The 20,446-nt window shown below is 40.6% G+C and overlaps 1 protein-coding gene across 2 annotated transcripts in view; it reads right to left on the bottom strand.

Moving 5' to 3' along the window:
• Positions 1 to 404: 404 nt before the first annotated feature.
• Positions 405 to 20,446, bottom strand: part of NLN (neurolysin) — a 100,679-nt gene continuing 80,637 nt past the window's right edge. For both annotated transcript variants that reach the window (XM_005892784.2, XM_070357530.1), the window contains exons 10-13: positions 16,150 to 16,336; positions 15,497 to 15,625; positions 14,184 to 14,320; positions 405 to 2,324 (exon numbers count right to left, since the gene is read on the bottom strand). In XM_005892784.2, the coding sequence (XP_005892846.2) occupies positions 2,190 to 2,324; positions 14,184 to 14,320; positions 15,497 to 15,625; positions 16,150 to 16,336 (588 nt within the window). In that variant the 3' untranslated portion in view covers positions 405 to 2,189. The remainder of the gene's footprint in view (positions 2,325 to 14,183; positions 14,321 to 15,496; positions 15,626 to 16,149; positions 16,337 to 20,446) is intronic.

Raw genomic sequence — 20,446 nt, 5'->3', positions numbered from 1 at the left:
GAGCCTGGTAGGCTGCAGTCCATGGGGTCTTGAAGAGTTGGACACGACTGAGCGACTTCATTTTCACTTTCATGCATTGGAGAAGGAAACGGCAACCCACTCCAGTGTTCTTGCCTGGAGAATCCCAGGGACGGGGGAGCCTGGTGGGCTGCCGTCTATGGGATCGCACAGAGTCGGACACGACTGAAGTGACTTAGCAGCAGCAGCAGCAGTATTTCTGTGTGTGTGTGTGTGTGTGTGTGACATCTTCTTTACCCATTCATCTGTTGGTAGACATTATGTTCTTTGATAGATTTTAAATACCAGATGTGAACCCTAAATAAAAAGAATACCACAGTACTTCCATTTTCTTATACATTTCAGTTTTAACATTAAAGTATAAAAGAAATGTGAATTCATTCTCTTGGATAATAATGTAATTTTATTGTGTGTAGAATATTAGTTTTTCCACATGAAATAAGATTTAAAATGATAAAAGTTATTGTTGTTAAGGAGACACACTGGGCAATAGAAAAAGCTGAAGAGAGTTTTTGCCTGAAACTGGAAAACACAACAGTCTGGGGAAAAAAAAGATATGAAAAAAGTACCATACGTTGCTAAGACCAAAAAAAAAAAAAGAACCAAAACAAAACAAAAACAACAGCTTTAAGGACCGGAGATGATGACACGGGATGAATATGGGGGCGAGAGGGCCAGGCAATTGTCTCAGAAGGGAGGCTGGGATTTCCTGTGATGTTTAGGGTATTTTGCTTGACAATAATAATCTGAATTTTCTTCTGTGTCACTACAGCTCTTGATTTTTCCTGCTGTCTATAATTTGACTATGCAGCATAATATCTTTTTATTTAGCACAAAGTCCATTTGGATTAGAGAATGGAAAGGTTCTAATTTTGTCCCTGGCCGGCAGAGTCATACCTCAGTACATACTGGGAAACAATTAGAAGTCCTATGCAGATGCATACATTCCAAGTTAGTTTTTAATTAAAAAAATTTTTTTATTATCCTATTTTGCTTTCCTCATTGAGTAGACTCCTAGAGGAAAAGTAAGTATATAAGTTTCCTGGTTTGCAAATTCGAATTTAGGCCCACAGGAAAGAGAGCTAAAGAGCTCCAAAGGCTCGCTTAAAATCACCAGATGAAACAAGCCGCAGAGGGGCCTCCTCCCCATGGCTGAGCTGAAGCACACGTAACACTGGAGCGGCCGTCCTCACAGACTCCTGCGCAGAATCCACTCACTTCCTGGGGCTTCTGGACTTTTTATGCTTCAGTTCAGCTCTCTTCCTGCAGCACTTGAGACAGGCCTTTGTGACAATTTACCTGCCACTTCAGGTGAGGAGCAGAGTAAAGGAGGCAAAGACCTTGCTGTTTACTAGAAACCCGAGAAGGGAAAAATAATCTTAGATTTGCTTAGTGTTCTAACTGGTAAACATGACAATCTTATATGCTGAAGTGGAAATGAACCTCTAAGCCAAGATCTCAAATACTCTAACATGAGATTAAAACTCGTAATATATATACATTAGGCCATTTCAGCTAAAACTCATTTTTTGGTACTCTCTGACTGGACATCAGACAGGAAAGACTAAACCAATTTGAAGAACATTAATCAAGTGTGGCGGAAAGCTGGAAATCATGAGGCCTGAAATACAAAGATACATGCATTACTGAGGCATAGTCCCCTGGCCCGGAGGTATGCAGGCAAAGAGGTCACATTTTACTGGGAGATAGAGAGTTAAAGTGGATGCAAGGCTCTGAGAGAATATTTATCAGAGGAACGTGATGATTCATTTATCAGCTGAGAAATCCCAAGTATAAAACTTCGAGATATAAGAAGGATCAAAGTAGATAATGTGTATGATTCAATTAAAAAATTCTTAGCCCTCTTACATTATATTATCTAGATTATAATTGTAAAAAAATCAAATTGGATTCATATGAAACTTTTATAAAAAGAAATCACATCCATTTTTATGAAAGTTTATAGTACAATTATTTTCTAACACATCTTTTCTTAAGTCACAGTATTTAGAATTCCATTTACATCTGTATAATTTTTCAAATTAAAAAACAAAAGGAAGTTAATAGAAATCTACATTTTCATCTGCAAAACTCCCTTCAGTTTCCAGGCCAGTAACACGTGGCAATGTCGCTTGTCCTCCAGACATGGACGGCTCCCAAAGAGCCCCAGTTCACGGAGCAGGCAGGCCTCGGCTCATTAGAAACGCTTTTTGGTTTGGCTCACGTGTCAAGAAATTTTGGAGCATGTCCATGCCGTCCAGAGATCCCCCAGGTTTCAGGATCAGGTTTCTGTATTTCATTCCAACCTAATAAAATAAAGCATGCCTAATAATTCATGGTTATAGCAATTTTCCAAATCTCTAGATGCAAAAGAGAGGAAAAAAAGGGACTTTAGCTTTACTCTGGATGTTCTCCTTCCCCTAGACTACAGCTTTGTAGTATTTATTTACTTTGGTAGCTAAGAGATCTGGAGCTTAGACCTCCGGTCTTCCACACTTCCCTTTATTACTGTCTTGTCTCCTTAGATCCTCAGCAGCATGCTGACAATATGAGCAAATAGACAAACAAAAAATAGCCAAATGGAAGCTTGAACAGTCTTCTATTTGCTACCCCATCTAAAATATGATTTCGAAAGAGTTAGCAAAACAGGAGTTCAATTAGGCTACAAACAGGGATTGTGTGTACCTGGAAACAGTAGCCCAGCTGCTGCTGTCAAAACAGTTTCTGCTATATCTTTATGAAGGCCTCATAAAAAAAACTCTTCTTCCTTATGGGTGGGGGTAAGGCCACAACCCATGTCCCGTGGTGGAAGGTAGATACTTTTGTGGGCTCAACACGAGGAAGGAGGACCTTTGTAAATTTGCTGGGGACAAGGTCTAGAAGTTTAAAGCATACAACAGTTCCTCTGCCTTTATTTACACAAATACACAAGCAGATAAAGTGAAAGAAAGCAACTGAAATTCAGTATCGGCATTGTTCAATATTTTCACTTCCTTTTCACTGTCCTTTTGAAAGGCAAGACAATTCAATGAAGCTTAAGTCTAAATCTACCTATAAAATAGTTCAGGGTTAATTTGCAAATTTATATCCATTAAATCATTTGAACAGCTACTAATAGCCTCCCTGAGTACATAAATAGCTTGAGAATTTCCAGAAACAAAAGTAACCTCATTTTTGACTTATGACAATGATTCTGCTTGGTACAACCATCAGAGATGTCTAGTCAAACTGTTAAAGAAAATAAAATGTTGATGAAGGAAATCTACCAAGTTAGATACAAAACTACTTAAAGTCCTACAAGGGTCACACACACAAAAAACAACTTTTCAGGTTTTGATTATAAACAGAAATCATCTGAAACTTATTAATGATCTATAAGCACACAGCTAACCTCACAGATGAGTCTTAATCAGGAGTAAACAATTAGTGAAATGAAGTTACTTTCCATAAACTCTAGAGAGCACTGTCCAGTAGAAATATAATGTGAGCCACATGTATAACTTAAAAATTTCTAGAAATCATGTTTAAAAAGAGAAGAAAATAGGTAAAATTCATTTTAATATTTTATTTAAACCAGGAGGTCTATAATATTATCCTTTCAACAAGTATCAATTATTCGGATTTATTTTTTGTGGTATGTCTTCAAAATCTAGTGTGTTTTTTACATTTACAGCAGATCTCAATTCTTCAATAGCACCTGGCCACATTTCAAGAGCTCAGTAGCTACCTGTGGCTACTCTACAGGTCTGAGGCCTAGAATGTAAGAGATCAACACGAGAGGGGCTTGTTGAACAATGTTCTAGTATGACACTGAAGAAGCAGTAGCAACCTTGATGCCTTATTTACAGGTTTTGAATAAATTCTCTTAAAAAGGAGACACCTGCAATCACTGATAATGGACTTCCTGAAAACCCTGGTAGTGACAGGTTAGAGCTAGGTTTAATTTTCTTGAGAAAGAAAAAAAAAAGATGTGTCATTTCTTGTTTGTTCTGGAGCAATTAATTACTGTTTCAATAGTGATCTAGATCCTAAAACATGAGTGTAACTAACTAAACCTTACCTAATCCACTGATTTAACACTGGTCAAATTTAGAGACGTTGGGCAATGAAAGAAAGGGAAGGGGTAAGCTGTACTGGGCTCAAGATCTCTGATCTGCTACTTTTTAGAATAATAAAGTCTGTAATAAGAATAGCCATCATTCGCATTTTAGGTTCTAGATCACTATTAAAACAGTAATTAATTGCTGCAACCAAGCATGAAATGACATATCTTTTAAACTGTCATTACCAGGATTTTCAGGAAGTCCATTATTAGTGATTACAGGCCCCTCCTTTTTAAGAAAATTTATTCAAAACTTATAAATAAGGCCAGAAGGTTTCTACCACTTCTTCAGTGTCATACTAGAACACTGTCTAACAAGCCCCTCTAAGGGTCACCTTATGTTCTAGGCCCCATACCTATAGAGTAGCCAACAACACAAGGCAACTCTACACATGGACATCACCAGATGGTTAATAGTGAAATCAGACTGATTATATTATTTGTAGCCAAAGATGGAGAAGCTCTATACAGTCAGCTAAAACAAGACTGGGAGCTGACTGTGGCTCAGATCATGAACTCCTTATTGCAAAATTCAGATGTAAATTGAAGAACGTAGGGAAAACCACTAGGCCATTCAGGTATGACCTAAATCAAATCCCTTATGATTATACAGTGGAAGTGAAATAGGTTCATGGGACTAGATCTGATAAACAGAGTGCCTGAAGAACTATGGACGGAGGTTCATAACACTATACAAGAGGCAGTGATCAAAACCATCCCCAAGAAACAGAAATGCAAAAAGGCAAAATGGTTGTCTGAGGAGGCCTTCCACATAGCTGAGGAAAGAAGAGAAGCAAAAGGCAAAGGAGAAAAGGAAAGATATACCCATCTGAATGCAGAGCTCCAGAGAATAGCAAGGAGAGATAAGAGAGCCTTTTAAAGTGAACGAGGCAAAGAAATAGAGGAAAACAATAGAATGGGAAAGACTAGAGATCTCTTCAAGAAAATAAAAGATACCAAGGGAACATTTCATGCAAATAAAGGACAGAAATGGTATGGACCTAACAGAAAGAGAAGATATTAGGAAAATGTGGGAAAAATACACAGAAGAACTATACAAAAAAGATCTTAACGAACTGGATAACCATGATGGTGCGATCACACACCTAGAGCCAGCCTCCTGGTGTGAGGTCAAGTGGGCCTTGGAAGCATCAGTACAAACAAAGCTAGCGGAAGTGATGGAATTCCAGCTGAACTAATTCAAACCCTAAAAGACGATGACGTTAAACTACTGCACTCAATATGCCAGCAAATTGGGAAAACTCAGCAGTTGCCACAAGACTGGAAAAGGTCAGTTTTCATTGCCCCAACCAAGGGCAATGCCAAAGAATCTTTAAACTACCACAAGTGCATTCGTTTCACATGCTAGCAAAGTAATGCTCAAAATCCTTCAAGCTAGGCATCAAAAGTATGTGAACCGATAATTTTCAGATGTACAAGTTGGATTTAGAAAAGGCAGAGGAACCAGAGATCAAATTGCCAACATCCGTTGGATTAAGAAAAAGCTAGAGAATTCCAGAAAAACATCTACTTCTGCTTCTTTGACTATGATAAAGCCTTTGACTGTGCAGATCACAACAAACTGTGTAAAATTCTTAGAGATAGGAAAACCAGATCACCTTACCTGCCTCCTGGGAAACCTGTATGCAAGTCAAGAAGTAACAGTTAGAACTGGACATGGAACAACAGACTGGTTCCAAAGTGGGAAAGGAGTAGGTCAAGCCTGTGTATTGTCACCCTGCTTATTTAACGTCTATGCAGAGTACACCATGCGAAATGCTGGGCTGGATGAAGCACAAGCTGGAATCAAGACTATTATATTATATTAATAACCTCAGATATGCAGATGATACCACACTTATAGAAGAAAGCAAAGAGGAATTAAAGAGCTTCTTAATGAAGGTGAAATAGGAGAATGAAAAAAACAACATTCAAAAAACAAGGATCATGGCATCCGATCCCATCACTTCATGGCAAATAGATGGGGAAACAATGCAAATGGTGACAGACTATTTTCTTGGGCTCCAAAATCACTTCAGATGGTGACTGCAATCATGAAATTAAAAGATGTTTGCTCCTTGGAAGAAAAGAAATGATCAACCTAGACAGTGTATTAAAAAGGAGAGACATTACTTTGCCTATAAATGCTTGTATGGTCAAAGCTATGGTTTTCCAGTAGTCATGTACAGATGTGAGAGCTGAAAAATAAAAAAGGCTGAGTACCAAAGAATTGATGCCTTTGAACTGTGGTACTAGAGAAGACTCCTGAGAGTCCCCTGGACAGCAAAGAGATCAAACCAATCAATCCTAAAGGAAATCAACCCTGAATATTCACTGGAAGAACTGATGATGAAGCTGAAGCTCCAAAACTTTGGCCACCTGATGCGAGGAACTGACTCACTGGAAAAGAACCAGATGCTGGGAAAGACTGAAGGCAGGAGAAGGGAACGACAGAGGATGAGGTGGTTGGATGGCATCACCAATTCAAAGGACGTGAGTCTGAGCAAACTCTGGGAGACAGTGAAGGACAGGGAAGCCTGGTGTGCTGCAGTCCATGGGGTCACAAAGCGTTGGACACAACTGAGCAACTGAACAACAGCAAATCAGTAGGTGGGGTGGTGTGGGGGAAGGAAGGGCTGTTCTCCCTGGGTGAAGCAGTATAGGAACTTAGAAAATGTTAATTAAATTGATCTGAACATAAAAATAATTTAAGCCATTTATTATGGAAAAATTTTCAATACATACTAATAGTTGAGACCAGAGTACAGTCAACCCTCTTGAACCTATCATGCAGCCTCAATTATTAGTATTTACCTGCAGAAATTCTTCATGCTCAAGATCTGAGAGTCTTTTAAAAAGGCGTATTTTATTGCACAACTATAGGAAAAATAATGAAAATTTGAAGTTAAAAAAAATCGCCAAAATGTGGACATCTGCCAGAATATTCTTGTTTTGCACTGAGAACTGTAACTATGGACAGTGAAGAACAGCGAGGTTTAGAGGGGCTGCGCGCTGCTCTGAAGAGCCGGTTCTCATCTCCCTTGCTGGTAAAGTCACTGTACAGCTGGGCACTGTTTATAGTCTCACAGTACGTGGCTCAGAACAGCACAGGTCCTCCCCTGCTTACAGCTCCACACAACTTGATTCAATTTCCTGAATTACAGAGCAATGGTCTCTTAATAGTTTCATTTCCCTGGCAATGAAGTTTGGAGAAGAGTTTAAGAGTCATTTTGGTAATAGGATCTTGCTTTTCTTTAAAAAAAACAAAACAAAACAAAACAAAAAAACAGTTAAGTGAATTTGTGTGTTAGGAAGGTATTGGTTCCCTGGGTGAGAGAAGGCTGTCTGGGAGACAAATGCTACAGGTGGACAGAGTCTGTGGTGTGAGTGGTTGTCCTCTGTTTATATAATGGAGGAACCATAACTGTGAGCAAAGCAGGAAGAGAAGCTCTAAGACAACCACTAGAAACGTCTATGCTTGAAAACCCGTGCAGGAGGGTCTGTATAGAGTAAGTGCTCCTGTTAGTCATTCAGGGAAGGGAAAATTATCATCGGTCACACCTCTGTGGTTTTTGCTTCTGGAAGGTTAACATGTATCTTTTGGCAACTGTGTAAATCCTCTGTAATACTGATGGTTTCTTTCTTTTTTAAAAAATATGTTCAGATTTCTTTATTTTTGTCTGCTCCCCACAGCATGCAGGATCTTAGTTTCCGAAGCAGGGATCGAACCTGTGTCCCCTGCAGTAGAAGCACAGAGTCTTAACCACTGGACCACCAGGCAAATCCTCAACACTGATGTTTTTTAAAGCAAGATCAGGAATTTGGAATCAGGCCCAGGTTAAAATCTTGGCTTCATCCTCAGCTATGTGGCCTTGGGCCTTAGTTCCCTTATCTGTAAGGTGGGAATATGCCTACCTCCCTCAGTATATGAGGAATCTGAGTGATGGTTTTAGCACCTTTCCTGCTCCCTAGAATCCTTCCTGCTAGATCGTGGTATTCAACAAACCTGAGTCGTCATCTACCTCTCCTTTCATTTTCTTTCTCATACTATCCCTAAGTTCAGTTACTCATATATAGTCAGGGAAACAGATGTGTTCCTGTTTCAGCATTTCCTTAAAATTAGTTCTGTCTCCTAATAAAGCTAGAAAAAAGCACAAGAGACTTCATTTCCACTATTAGTATAAAATACTATACTAAGTATACTAGTATTCTATAGTGTATACTTAGTATACAACAGTATACTAAGTGGACTTCCCAGGTGATGCAGTGGTAAAGAATCTGCCTGCCAATGCAGGAGACACAAGAGAGGGGTTTCAATTCCTGGGTCAGGAAGGCCCCTTGGAGTAGGAAATGGGAATTCATTCCAGTATTCTTACTCGAAAAATTCCATGGACAGAGGAGCCTGGGGGGTTACAGTCCATGGGGTCACAAAGAGTCAGACATGACTGAGTCTGACTCAGGAATACTAAGTAGGAGAGACAAGGCACTTACTTTATGCAATAATCTTGAATTAGCTGCTCAACCATGTCTGACTCTTTGTGACCCCGTGGACTGTGGCCTGCCAGGCTCCTCTGTCCATGGAATTCTCCAGACAAGAATACTGGAGTGGGAAGCTATTCCCTTCTCCAGGGGATCTTCCTGACCCAAGGATGGAACCCGGATTTCCTTCATTGTAGGCAGATTCTTTACCATCTGAGCCACCGAGGGAAGCCCTTATGTGTGTGTTAGTCGCTCAGTTGTGTCCGACTCCTTGTGACCCCATGGACTGTAGCCCGCCAGGTTCCTCTGTCCGTGGGATTCTCCAGGCAAGAATACTGCAGTGGGTAGCCATGCCCTTTCCCTTTCTTTGAGTACTCATAATTATCTGAGTGAAGGACACCCATCGTTTACGAGAACACATAAATGGGAAGCAGTCTGGGTCTCGTGCCACCTCTGGCTTCTCTGCAGGAGCACACGCAAGCTCCCCCGGCCTTCCAACCCTCCCTTCCTCCTGCTTCCTGTGACTGTGTCTAGGCAGTAGAGCCCGGTGTCCCCTCCTGCTCTGAGTAGCAGGCATCAGGCAGAGAGCATCTGCCCAAGGACAAGCGATGACAGCCAGGCGCCTAACAGGCTCACCAGTCCGCTTTACACTGGATATTGAAACCTGTCCTTCCATAGCTCATCTGTATACTTCTTCCCCACAGCACTTCCTTTGTTATCTATGAGTGAGGGTGCGGAGGTTATGAGTGGGAAAAAGAATACCTTTGACGACAAACAGGAAGGAGGGAGAAGGTGAAAGACTGGTGTTGCTAGTCAGAGAGAACAGCGTCGGAATCGCCCCTTGACTCCAAGAGGTCATCAGGAAAACTTCAGCGAAGTTTCAATTTGTGAGGAGGGATGAGTAAATATTTATGGGGAGGGAGGAGATCTGGAGAAAAAAAGGGCAGCCTGGCCAGTCCCGTGTATTAGGGGAACAGATGAGAGGAAGCAGGTCGGGGAGCTGCCAGTTGGGTCCAGCAATGTAAGTATTTCGATACAGAGGATGAACACCAAGATGAATAAAACAGTTCCTATTACAAAAGCCTCATAATCCAGAAGGTGAGATAAAGAAATAGATAATTAGCAAGGCAGATGACTAGAGTTCTAACAGAAACACAAAGAAGGGCTGGAGGAACACAAAAAGGAAGAAAAACTGCTTCCAGCTGGTTGGAATTCAAGGCTTAGAAGGTCTGGCGTTGTAAATATTCAAGAAGTAGGTTGGACATCAACCCCATTTCCTTCCTTTTTCCCTTAAATCAGGCAGAATTTAATGCTGTTAGAAAAAGTTGAAGTGTAAGAAAAATTAGCTTTGGGGTGGTAGGTCAGAGAAGCTGAAATTTAATCCATTTGTAAGGCCCATCAGGAGAGGAAATTTCATGTTCTCTCTTAGCAACGCATTTAAGCAGAAATTGGGCCTAGGCCCTGGAATACTTAGTTTTATAATACACTTTATCACGTAATTTTCCTCTTTAGTTTTTTAGCTGTATCACACGGCATGTGGGATCTCAGTTCCCATCTGATCAGGGACCAAATCTGTGCCCCCTGCAGTGGAAGCATGGAGTCTTAACCACTGGACCACCAGGCAAGTCCCCGTCACGTAATTCTTCTTCCTGTTTAGCCAAGATTCTTTGTATGTTTCTCTGTCCATTATTGTATGTAAGATCTAGGTGCTTCCTTATGGCACTGTGGACAGTTATACTTCACTATCTTTGACTTTCTCAGTATTCATTTCTGCATGTGATACTTGGCTATAATCTTCTTCACTAATGGAAAAAAACAAAGCTTAGCAATTACTCTAAATGCAGAAGAGGAGGAACATAATTCTAGCTTAACAATGTAATTGCCTTTGAATCTGCATGTCTATTACTTTTTAGGAAATTTTCCCACAATGAAGTTGCATTATAAAAAGAAATGGCCCTTGTTAAAATGCCCTCATTCTTTCAACCCTACGATTAGCTGCTGGATTTTGAAACCACGTTTCGGAACCTTAAAGGGATCCTGAAAGAGCTCCTAGAGTTTGCTGGGAAACTGTTACTCCCAAGTAGCTCCCTTCCATAGTTATTTAAGAGATGAGTTGAAAAAGTAAAAGCTAAAGATACTGTTATATTTAACAAACTATACAGTTAAGATGAAGATCATAGAAAATTAGAGATAAAACCAGAGGTAGCGAACTTTCAGGCTATTTCAGCTAAGGAGCCAGTTCTAAACCTTTGATAGAGGCTATCAAACAACAGTACTATAAAATATTTTGCTGCTAACACGTAGGGCACAGAAGACTGCAGGCTTATATTCGACCCCTCCTACTACTGTTTTCCCAGTAAGTTGCACACTTTCTGTGGTTCTGCTTGTTGAAATCTAAAATGGTTCTCAGACCCCAGGCTTTGCAGGATGCTAAGAGGTTACAGAGGTGAGGCCTGGAGATGTTCTTCTGTTGATACTAATGACCATGAACAATAATGTCAACAATACGTGATCTTTCAGCTCCCAGCCTCTCTAGAGCTTGGGGACTAAGAAAAGCAGGTACTGACTCCTTGAAGCATTTCTCAAAATGCTCCAAATATATGTACTGGGGAGGGTGAGGGGTCTTGAGACAACAGGACTGTATGATATATTGTGCCTGCTCTGATTCCCACAGCTTCAGATCAAATTCAGTACTTCTTCATACCACAAAAATTCTTTCCCTTCAATGACATAGTTGTAATAATGACAGAAGCTTCTGTAGAACAGGATTGTTATTCCAAAGTGTTAGTTTTTAAATAAATGGATATCTGAATTGAAGAGTGTGAGGGTGCGTGTAGTGGATTCTTCTTGGCCTCTGGAGCCGGACTCACTATTGCTGTGACAGCAGAGGAGCAGGAAACGACATGATGTTCCAGAGTATTTAACAGGAAGGAGAAAAGAAGGGATTAAGGCCAACTTCCTGGCATAAGACGAGTAATAATACATTGCACAGCGGAATCTAGAATTTCAGTCCAACTTAAAACAGGTTTTGACACCACAAGGCAACTCCAGGTTGTATGGGATCTTGCTTCCTCCACGTTCAACCCTGCCCTTTTGTCTGAATTAAGAGCAGTCAGGCTGCCTGCCAAGCAGTGAAGCCTGAGAAGAAAGGAGGCACACAGACGCATGATGGCAGGGATCCCTCCTGCCGGAACCGCGAGTTCCTTGGGATCCATTGGAATCAGTACTTTGGCTGTTACTGTGACAGCTGGAAGAGGAGAGGAGGCAGTGGAGGCTCCTGAAGGTGTGGTCAAGTGAGTGGAGCAGAGATGAAAGAGGTGATGTAGTACTTGCGCCAGGAAGCCTCGCCAATGACTTAGGAGCCAGTGGAGGTCACAATTGTACGCTTACATACCTGGACCTTGTGTCTCTTTAAACACGGTTTTCTGATTTCTACAATAATCCATGCTCTATGTAAAAATAAGGAAAGCTCTATAGAAAGTACAGGAAAATACTGAACAATCATAAACTTACCAAAGATAATAACTGACAATATTTTGATGTACTTTTTTCTAAATGCATATTTTAAAATCAGAATTCACATTCTATGGTACAAAATAGTTTATAACCTGATCTTGTTATTCTGTAAGATAATTATATTAAACATTCCAGACACAAGAAAAAGCTTATTGAGACTGTTTATTCCATGCCCAAGTTCACTCTTCTGTTCAGAGGATGGAAAGATCACTTCTGGTTTCAGTGATCTGGAAGACTTCATAAATGAGTGGCCGTTTGAATAGGGCCTTTATGAACGGCAGAGTTCTGGAGAGGCACAGACAAGGAAGGCATAGATTTTAGGTGGAAGAAGTAGAATGAATAAATTTGTGAAGGAGGAAAGACCCAAGGGAATACAGAAATCTGGCTGCCAGGCTGAGAGTTCTGGAAAGTACAGATGGGATCTGTTTGCTTAGCTAAGGGCTGTGACAAAGACAGGAATACCGAGAAGCAGGAATAAAACAAGACAAAAGGTAGATGAGGGCCTTTGAGAGTTGGCGACTGGATCATCAGTGGTTACTCTGGAGGGGAGGGTAACAACTTTCCATTTCAGTTGGTGGAGGCAAAAGCCTGGAAGCAGAGGTGTGCAGAAACTGTTTCTTACACCAAGACAGTAGGCTGTGAAAGCAAGAACGACTGAGTGGTAGCACTGAGATTATCAGTCAGTGGTAAGTTTTTTTCCTGAGATGGTAAACCAGTGAGTCTTAGTATCACAGACCCATCTTCTGAGACTGGAGGGAAGAAGTTAAATATTGAAGATGAAGGTACTCACTTTCAATGGTCTTAATGTCCTTAGTAGTGAGGACAGAGCATCTGCTGAAAGGGAGACAGGTGGTGGGGACCCCAATTACAGAAGTGAGCAGGACTGTGAAGTTACACTGGGGGTCCAGACAGCTGGACTCTGCAGCGGGGCATCATGTGGAGCCTCAGGATATTCTGCAGAAGGGGAATCTGAACCCCAAGGGTACCATCTCTAAATGAGATGGTAGAGGAATCCAGGGCTGGACACTGGCTGAAGGTCATGCAGAAGTCAGGGTATTTATGAGAACAAGCCAGTGACTGATTGTTCTTTAAGTGGAGTTGCCAGGGGATGGAAGGAGACTTGCAGGGACCTAATAGCCTGGGTAGGATGGATGGACGATGAAGGGATTGGAAAGGCTAGGGAATAGGATGTAGGTACTCTGGAGGTGGTGTGTTGGGGGTGAAGGCTGGCGAGAAGGGATGGTGGTCTACATCACACCCGTTATTCAGTGCTCATGTGTAAGGTAGTATGCAATCCAGAAACACAAAGTTTTGAGAATAAGTCAGTTGAAATACACACAGAGAATCTGATTTTGACACTTTGCTCTTCTAATTTCTGCATCAAACAGAATGAAAAACACACTGGAATATTATCAGGCCTGGAAATAACCTGACAGCTGAGTCTTCAACAAGAACGGAGACAGAGGGACTGTAACTCAGGAAGGTTTGGCTGGCAGCCACCTGGCAGTCAAGTCGCTGCACACGGGAAGGAACGGCTCAGGTTAATGAGGCAGCTTAAATTACTCAAAGGCATTTAGGTTACAAACTCTGTGTTGTAGGTGGCGTGTACCAATCACAGAAAAAAGGCTGACTTCCACAGAAAATGTATAATGAAAGTATGTAGAGTGTATCAAAATGTAGGCAGATCATTTATATCAGGAAGGAGTTTACTTTCTTTCCCAACCTATAAAACGAAAACACTGTACGGCACATGTCAAAACTAGCAGCTATAAATGCTCAGATGCATAAACAAAGCTTTGAATTTTAATTATGCAATATAATGGAATGCTAGTAAGCAAGAAAATACAGTAGGCTTTTTTTTTTTCAAACTTACAGAATTAATCACCTACAGAAAGCAAATGTATGATGTGTGATGATGTGAGAAGATGCTAGACTTTTAAAGTTAAAAGTTGTTACCAGATCTCTTACTCTCAAAATCTAGGTGTAAAAAATATTTTACACTAGGAGTTAAGGGGGACAGGACAAGTATAGAAGTAATAAAAGGAGGGGAAAAAAAACAATACAATACCTCAGGATTCATTATCCCTTCTTTTTTAAAACAGCTGTAAAACATGTCCATGGAAAACACTTCACTCCAAAGATATCCATAATATTGGCCATCATACCCCCCAGCCAAATGTCCAAAAGTTGCTGGCATATTTGTGCCTTTAAAAAAAAGATACATTTCAAACAATGTGATGTCAGATGTTAAATATCAGGTTCTCAGCTAGCTAAGGCTTCCCTATGGGGAGTCCAGCTGTGGGAGGGGACAGTGCCAGGTCCTTGATCTAGTCACCTCTAGCACTCCCAGGGCTTATGGGTGTCCTTGGCCAAGATGTTTACAAACTTCTCTCCTATGACAGCTCCACCTCAGAGCTGGTTTCGGCCCTACGCTCTGGAATGCCTAACATAGTTTCAGAGGCTTCGTCCACACCCAACAGACAACTCAGTCCTTTCTTGTCCCTTAGACACATATGTCTCTTATATATATTCTAATAATATTGAGCCTTCTTTTTGTCACACCCATTTATATCTAAAATGGGTCAGAATGGTACTTGAGGTTCATAATTACTGAAAAAGAACTCTTTACCTGAAAAGCTATAAAAAGGTCTTGCCAATTCAATCTACCTCCAGGGCTACTTTACAGAAAGGATTCTGTCAAAGAGGCCTGAGGCCCAAAGTTGCTGTTCATGTACTAGATCACAAAAGGAAGAGAGGGGCCTGGGCCTTTATTATCACTAGAAATGTGACTGACTCAATTAGACAACAGTTTCTTTGATTGAAAAAAGTCACCTTTCCAGCTGTGTTTACATGCACAGCTACATGGTTGCTTGAAGTCAATAAATACAAATGTAACGTGTATGTCTGACCATCTCTCACCCACTCACACGATTCTCATAAATCATATCAGGTTAGAGAGTCAAACTGCCTGAACTGACCTCGGAAGCAGAATCAGACACAAGGTAGAAGTTTGTGCCTTTCTCTAAATGTCCCTCCTGCCAGTGTCTGACTGCAATCCTACAGAAGTCTCAGGGCACACAGGGAGGGCGGGGCCAGGCCATGTTGCCAAACTGAATGGCTTTCTCTGCTCTGGGTGGAGGCCAATTGCTCACGCCTGATTACACTAAAATGCTGCAGAGCTGGAGCCGCCTTCAAGCACATTTGGATAGGATAACTCATAAGGACAAAAGTATGCTTATCTGAAAGTCATGGCCTGGTTTCAGAAATCAGAAATAAATTACATTAGGTACTCTGCCTGACACCCTCTGCCTTCTCTAGCAGTGTGAAGTATGCCCCGTGCTTCCCAGGAAGGAGGAGCCTGCGATAAGTATACGTACATACCTGGAGTGGCTGCAACACCTAAGATTTCTGTGCAGTATTTGGCATATTCACTTGCAGCATCCAGCGCAGTGTTGGTGTGGAGAGACTGATCAACTTTGCTCAAAACAATCTGGCGTAAGGTCAGGAGACCTAATAACATAAGAATGTTTGTGCATGTTTGGGAGAAGAGAGAACTACATGTTCTAATATCACAAGATCAGAGATTTCATAAACGGATTCTAACAGTGTTCATTATAAGGTCGGAGCAAGACACCTCATTCTATTTAAGATTTAAAAGGAGATGCATCTTTTTTTCTTGGATAGAATTCCAGTGTTCAGTATTCCAACATGCTTAGTGGCTTTCCCACCTCATGTTAACACTCTGGGGTGCTATCATTACAAAAGAGGAAATAAGTTCTATAGAAGAAGATGCCAGCAGGCCCCTTGCCTTCTGGGATGGCCTACACTCTGTCTGTGGAGTGTGTTTTTCTCTCGGCTTTTCTCACTTTCTGACATGACCCCAGGCCCCAGAGCCGCTCTTGCTTTTTCAAACGGTCCACATTCTATCTATGGAAACTGTATTTCTCTAAATAAATCCACTTCTTACCTAAAAAAGATGCCACCAATTCTCCATGAAGCAATTCTAATTTATTTTCTAAAATGGTAAGTCATACCTGTGTTGACCAGTCTAGAAGCAACAAGCTTTTCAAGCAGATCATCTGTAATAGGGCTTCCATGTCTATAATGCTTCGACAGCCTTCGGAGGGAATCAGCGTCCCACACCCAGTTCTCAAGCATTTGTGACGGCACCTCTACGAAGTCAGTTTCCACGTTTGTTCCGCTGAATCGTGCAAAGTCGGTCTAGAAAGTAAACATAAAAATCTTTTTTAAAAAGCAGTGAATGAAAATTACATATATGATGATTTATAATCGACTCACTAAAACTTAAGTTAGAATCAAGAGTCAACTGCCTCTTTAAATGAAGGTTAAGATAACCTCAAATTTAAATGAAAGTAAAACAAGTAGCCAAGCAGCCTGGAAAACAGTCCCCAAATATCTACATTAAAATAATATTTCATTCTTCTGAATCACAGACACACTTGAAATAATCATCTGGAAATCATAACTGAAAAAAATTAGTTTAAGTTAAAAGAAACCTTAAGCTTTGAAAGTAAAAATATTTTAAAAGAATTTCCCAGGAACATCCCTGGTGGTCCAGTGGTTTAGGACTCAATGCTTTTACTACCAAGGGCGAAGGTTTAATCTCTGGTTGGGGAAACAAAGATTATGCAAACTGAGCAGTGTGGCCAGAAAAAAAAGCGTTTCCCATTAAAACTGAAGAGATTCATAATCTAAGACAATCTCTCCCTAGTTCCCCTTGCTATTTGCATATTTTTGTTTACTCAGTACACGCCTTTCTGGAGTATTTATCAATCTAACTACTCAAGTTTTCATCAAAATCAGTTAAGGAGTGAAATTACAACATTATAGACTGATATCCCTTTCAGGTGTATGATATCTTGTGCTTTAAGCTTTAGACAAGTGTTTCTAAAACAACCATATTGTAGAAAGCCCGAGCTGTAGCTCTCAGATTGGGTAGAAGACGTTACCTTAAAACAAGAAGCCTCTACAGTAGGAGTTAGCATTGTATAATAATTGGTAAGTGAGGTGAGTTTAATGCAGCTATAAGAAAAGAGAAACAAAGGATATACTCAGAAGTTAAAGTACCCCTTGTAAAAATAAAGGACTTATTCTGAGTTAAGTGTTAAAAAAAAAAAGTTTTCTTTAAAAAAGGAAAGTTTAGTAAATTGTTGAATCAGATGTCAGGAAAGCTCTTAACCAGAAAGATGGGAATTCACTAGACAGGCTGGTGTTTTTCAGCCTTGACATCATCCAGAGAACTCACGTAAAATTGCTGTTGGCAGAGGAATACTTAGCATTTACCCAGCTGGGTCAGATGCAGAATGGGGGTGATTCTGCTGCCTTCCCCTGAACGTCTGTCCTGCTTCCCTCTTTAGATGCTTCGCATCCCAGTCTTCTCTCCCTGACTTCATCATCCCCAGGGCTCTAAATGGAAGGAAGGGAGAGGATGGGGCGTCACCAGTGGAGGAGGCAGCAGATGGGCCATTCTGCTTTTGGCCCAGGGCAGAGGCACAGATGTCAATGCCATCTCACATTCGGCCTCCCTCTCTTTATGCAAAAAAATGTTTTGCTTGACTTCCTATTATGACTGTGCTGATTCTAGATATGAAGAGCCACAAATACTGACGCGCCAAGGGAAACTAAACTCACTGGGCGATGGAACTGGGTAACCTCTGTGTGAGGACATTCTAGTAAAAATTCTTACAGGGAAAAAGTCAAGGGCTCTAGAAAAACTGAATGTGTTTGCCTCTTTCTTGTATATAATCTTCTAAAAATAACTACAGCCTACACTATAGAGAAAATAATTGTATACAATAATTATAATAGCCAACATCTATTGAGACTTTACTATGTTAGGTATTTTGCTAGGCTTTTTCATGGATTATCTGATTTAACTTCCAAAACGATTGTATAATAATCACAATCTCCATTTATGGGATGAGGAAATTGAGGCATACTGAGATTAATGGTAGAACCTGGATATTAAACCAGGTGGTCTGAGTCAGAACCCCAACTTCAATCATGGATACTATAATACCTCTCTCTGTTACAGAAAAAAAAGTTAAATTTATGATTTTACAAAATGGTGAAATCATTTTGGATCTAGTCTTATATCAAACTTGCCTTTATGTGAAGAGTAAAAGTGAAGTGTTAGTGTACTTGCTTAAAAACCTGATTTCCTCTAAGTACTGGAAGATTTTCCAAAGATCAAACGTGACATTGAAGTGTAAAGGCCAGCCTTTGTAACCATCTATCCTGGATTTGGGATTCTGTAATACTAACCGCATAACTTGCTAAAGATGGTATCTATACCTGCAAAATAAGTACTAACAGAAAATTAGGACAAAATTACACCATCAACTATTACTATACAGTATTTTGACTAAAAAATAAATAAATTTTGTACAGCCTGCATGTGTGAACATTTTTTGGTTAGTATTTGCTGGGGAGAGGGCAAATCCACCCCAAACAACAATAAAATGTATGTGTTAGTGGCAGTGCTCCAGAATGCAGAAAAACATGAACAAATGAGTAAGTCATGAGTTAAAATTGAAGAGAAGTAACACTAGCTCCGTCACGCAGAGTAGAGAAGAGAGGGCTTATTCTCTCTGAAGCCATCCTGTAGCTGGGGAAAGACCACAGCCCATGAATGAACAGATCAACAATGTCTTCTAAAGAACAAAAGGAAATGTTTGCTAGGAGTAAAAGCTAAAAATAACTCTACTGCTTACTAATTTCCTGAAAGTCATGCCGTTTCTCTGTGTGCCCTTTGGGCAAGATCATTTAAATATTTTTCAAATGAGGAGGACAAAGAACTTATAACATTCAAAAGCTCAATTTCCCCGCAAATAGCTAAATTTGAAAAGGAAAGGAATCCACGGTCAGTCACTGTGTCCATTCACAAAGAAACCGTGGGTAAGCCTAAGGAATCGGCAGCCTGACGGGGGCCTGGTGAGCAAAACAGCCTGGCTTTGAATGATATCACTTTCTGATGACCAACAAATATCACTCCCACCCCAGTTTTCAACTATGAGTTCCAAAGAGCCCAAGAAGTGTTTTCTAGTTTTCAACACGAATAATTCAATGGTGTTGAATATAGATCTCAGGAGCCTTATTGCTACAGGAAATACTTTGACAATAAAAGCCTAGAAAACAACATAAACTTAGATTCCTGTTTGGTTAGAAGTTTTTGAGGGGAAGAAAGCTGTCTAAAACTATGAGATGCTACAGACAGTCGTTTCTCAATGGATATAACACAGTGAGACCTGGAGCAAAATGATATAAACTCAAGCTCAACAAGTTACGTGAACCTTTGTTATATTTAAGGACCAAATCTTATATAGGCTATTATTCTAATTAAGAGACTCACTTGTTGTTTTTAGCATTTACAACTAAAGTGTTATTTTCATGAAAGCAAATCTCAACTCAAAAAAAAGGCAGTTGCTGAAATCAATAGGTGTACTCTGTTTAGGGAAAAGAACAGGGCTCAGGAGAGTGGACTCTGGCTGTCTGAGGTGATCCCCTAATGATTTCCTAGCAGTCAGTCCATGTCCTGACCTGTCTGATCCAACCCTAAATCCAGGGATGATGAAGTTTAAGAAATAAGGCATTAAAAAAAGAAAAGTACCACTGTCTCCTAGGCTTTTCCATAAACAGAGGGTTAAAGGTCATACTTTTAACTTTGCATATACCTAGCAATCATTGGCAATAATAATAGTAATAAAGAGAACCTGAATAACATGTTGTTAACTTTCACAACAGCCTTACCGTTCCCCCCGTCAGTATTACCATCATCATTTAAGACATATAAAACAACACATTGTCTACAGAAGTCTTTTTTTTGGCTGTGTTGTGCAGCTTGTGAGATCTTAGTTCCCTGACTGGGGATAGAGCTCAGGTCCCAGCAGTGAGAGCGCCAAGTACTAACCACTGCACCACCAGGAAATTCCCTACAGAAGTCCTGAATACTGCAACTTAAATTCACATGTTTATCCTCAAACTGGCTATGTCTTCCTGACTACTATTTCTTTTACATAAAGTACTTCTTTGGTGGCACTAGTGGTAAAGGATCTGCCTGCCAATGGAGGAGACATGGGTTCGATCCCTGGGTTGGGATGAACCTCTGGAGAAGGGAATGGCTACCCACTCCAATATTCTTGCTTGGAAAATTCCATGGATAGAGGAGCCTGGTGAGCCACAGTCCACGGGGTCTCAAAGAGTCGGACATGACTGAGCGGCTGAGCACTCCACTCCATTCAAACTCAAATGCTGAGAACAACCTTATATGTATGAATCCCTTAATAACAACTGTACCTCCAAAATCCAGCA

The sequence above is a fragment of the Bos mutus genome, chromosome 20 (assembly GCF_027580195.1).
Source record: "Bos mutus isolate GX-2022 chromosome 20, NWIPB_WYAK_1.1, whole genome shotgun sequence".
NCBI classification, from domain to species: domain Eukaryota; kingdom Metazoa; phylum Chordata; class Mammalia; order Artiodactyla; family Bovidae; genus Bos; species Bos mutus.
Note: the sequence above shows the minus strand (reverse complement) of the source record. Positions and strands in the feature narration are given on the sequence as shown.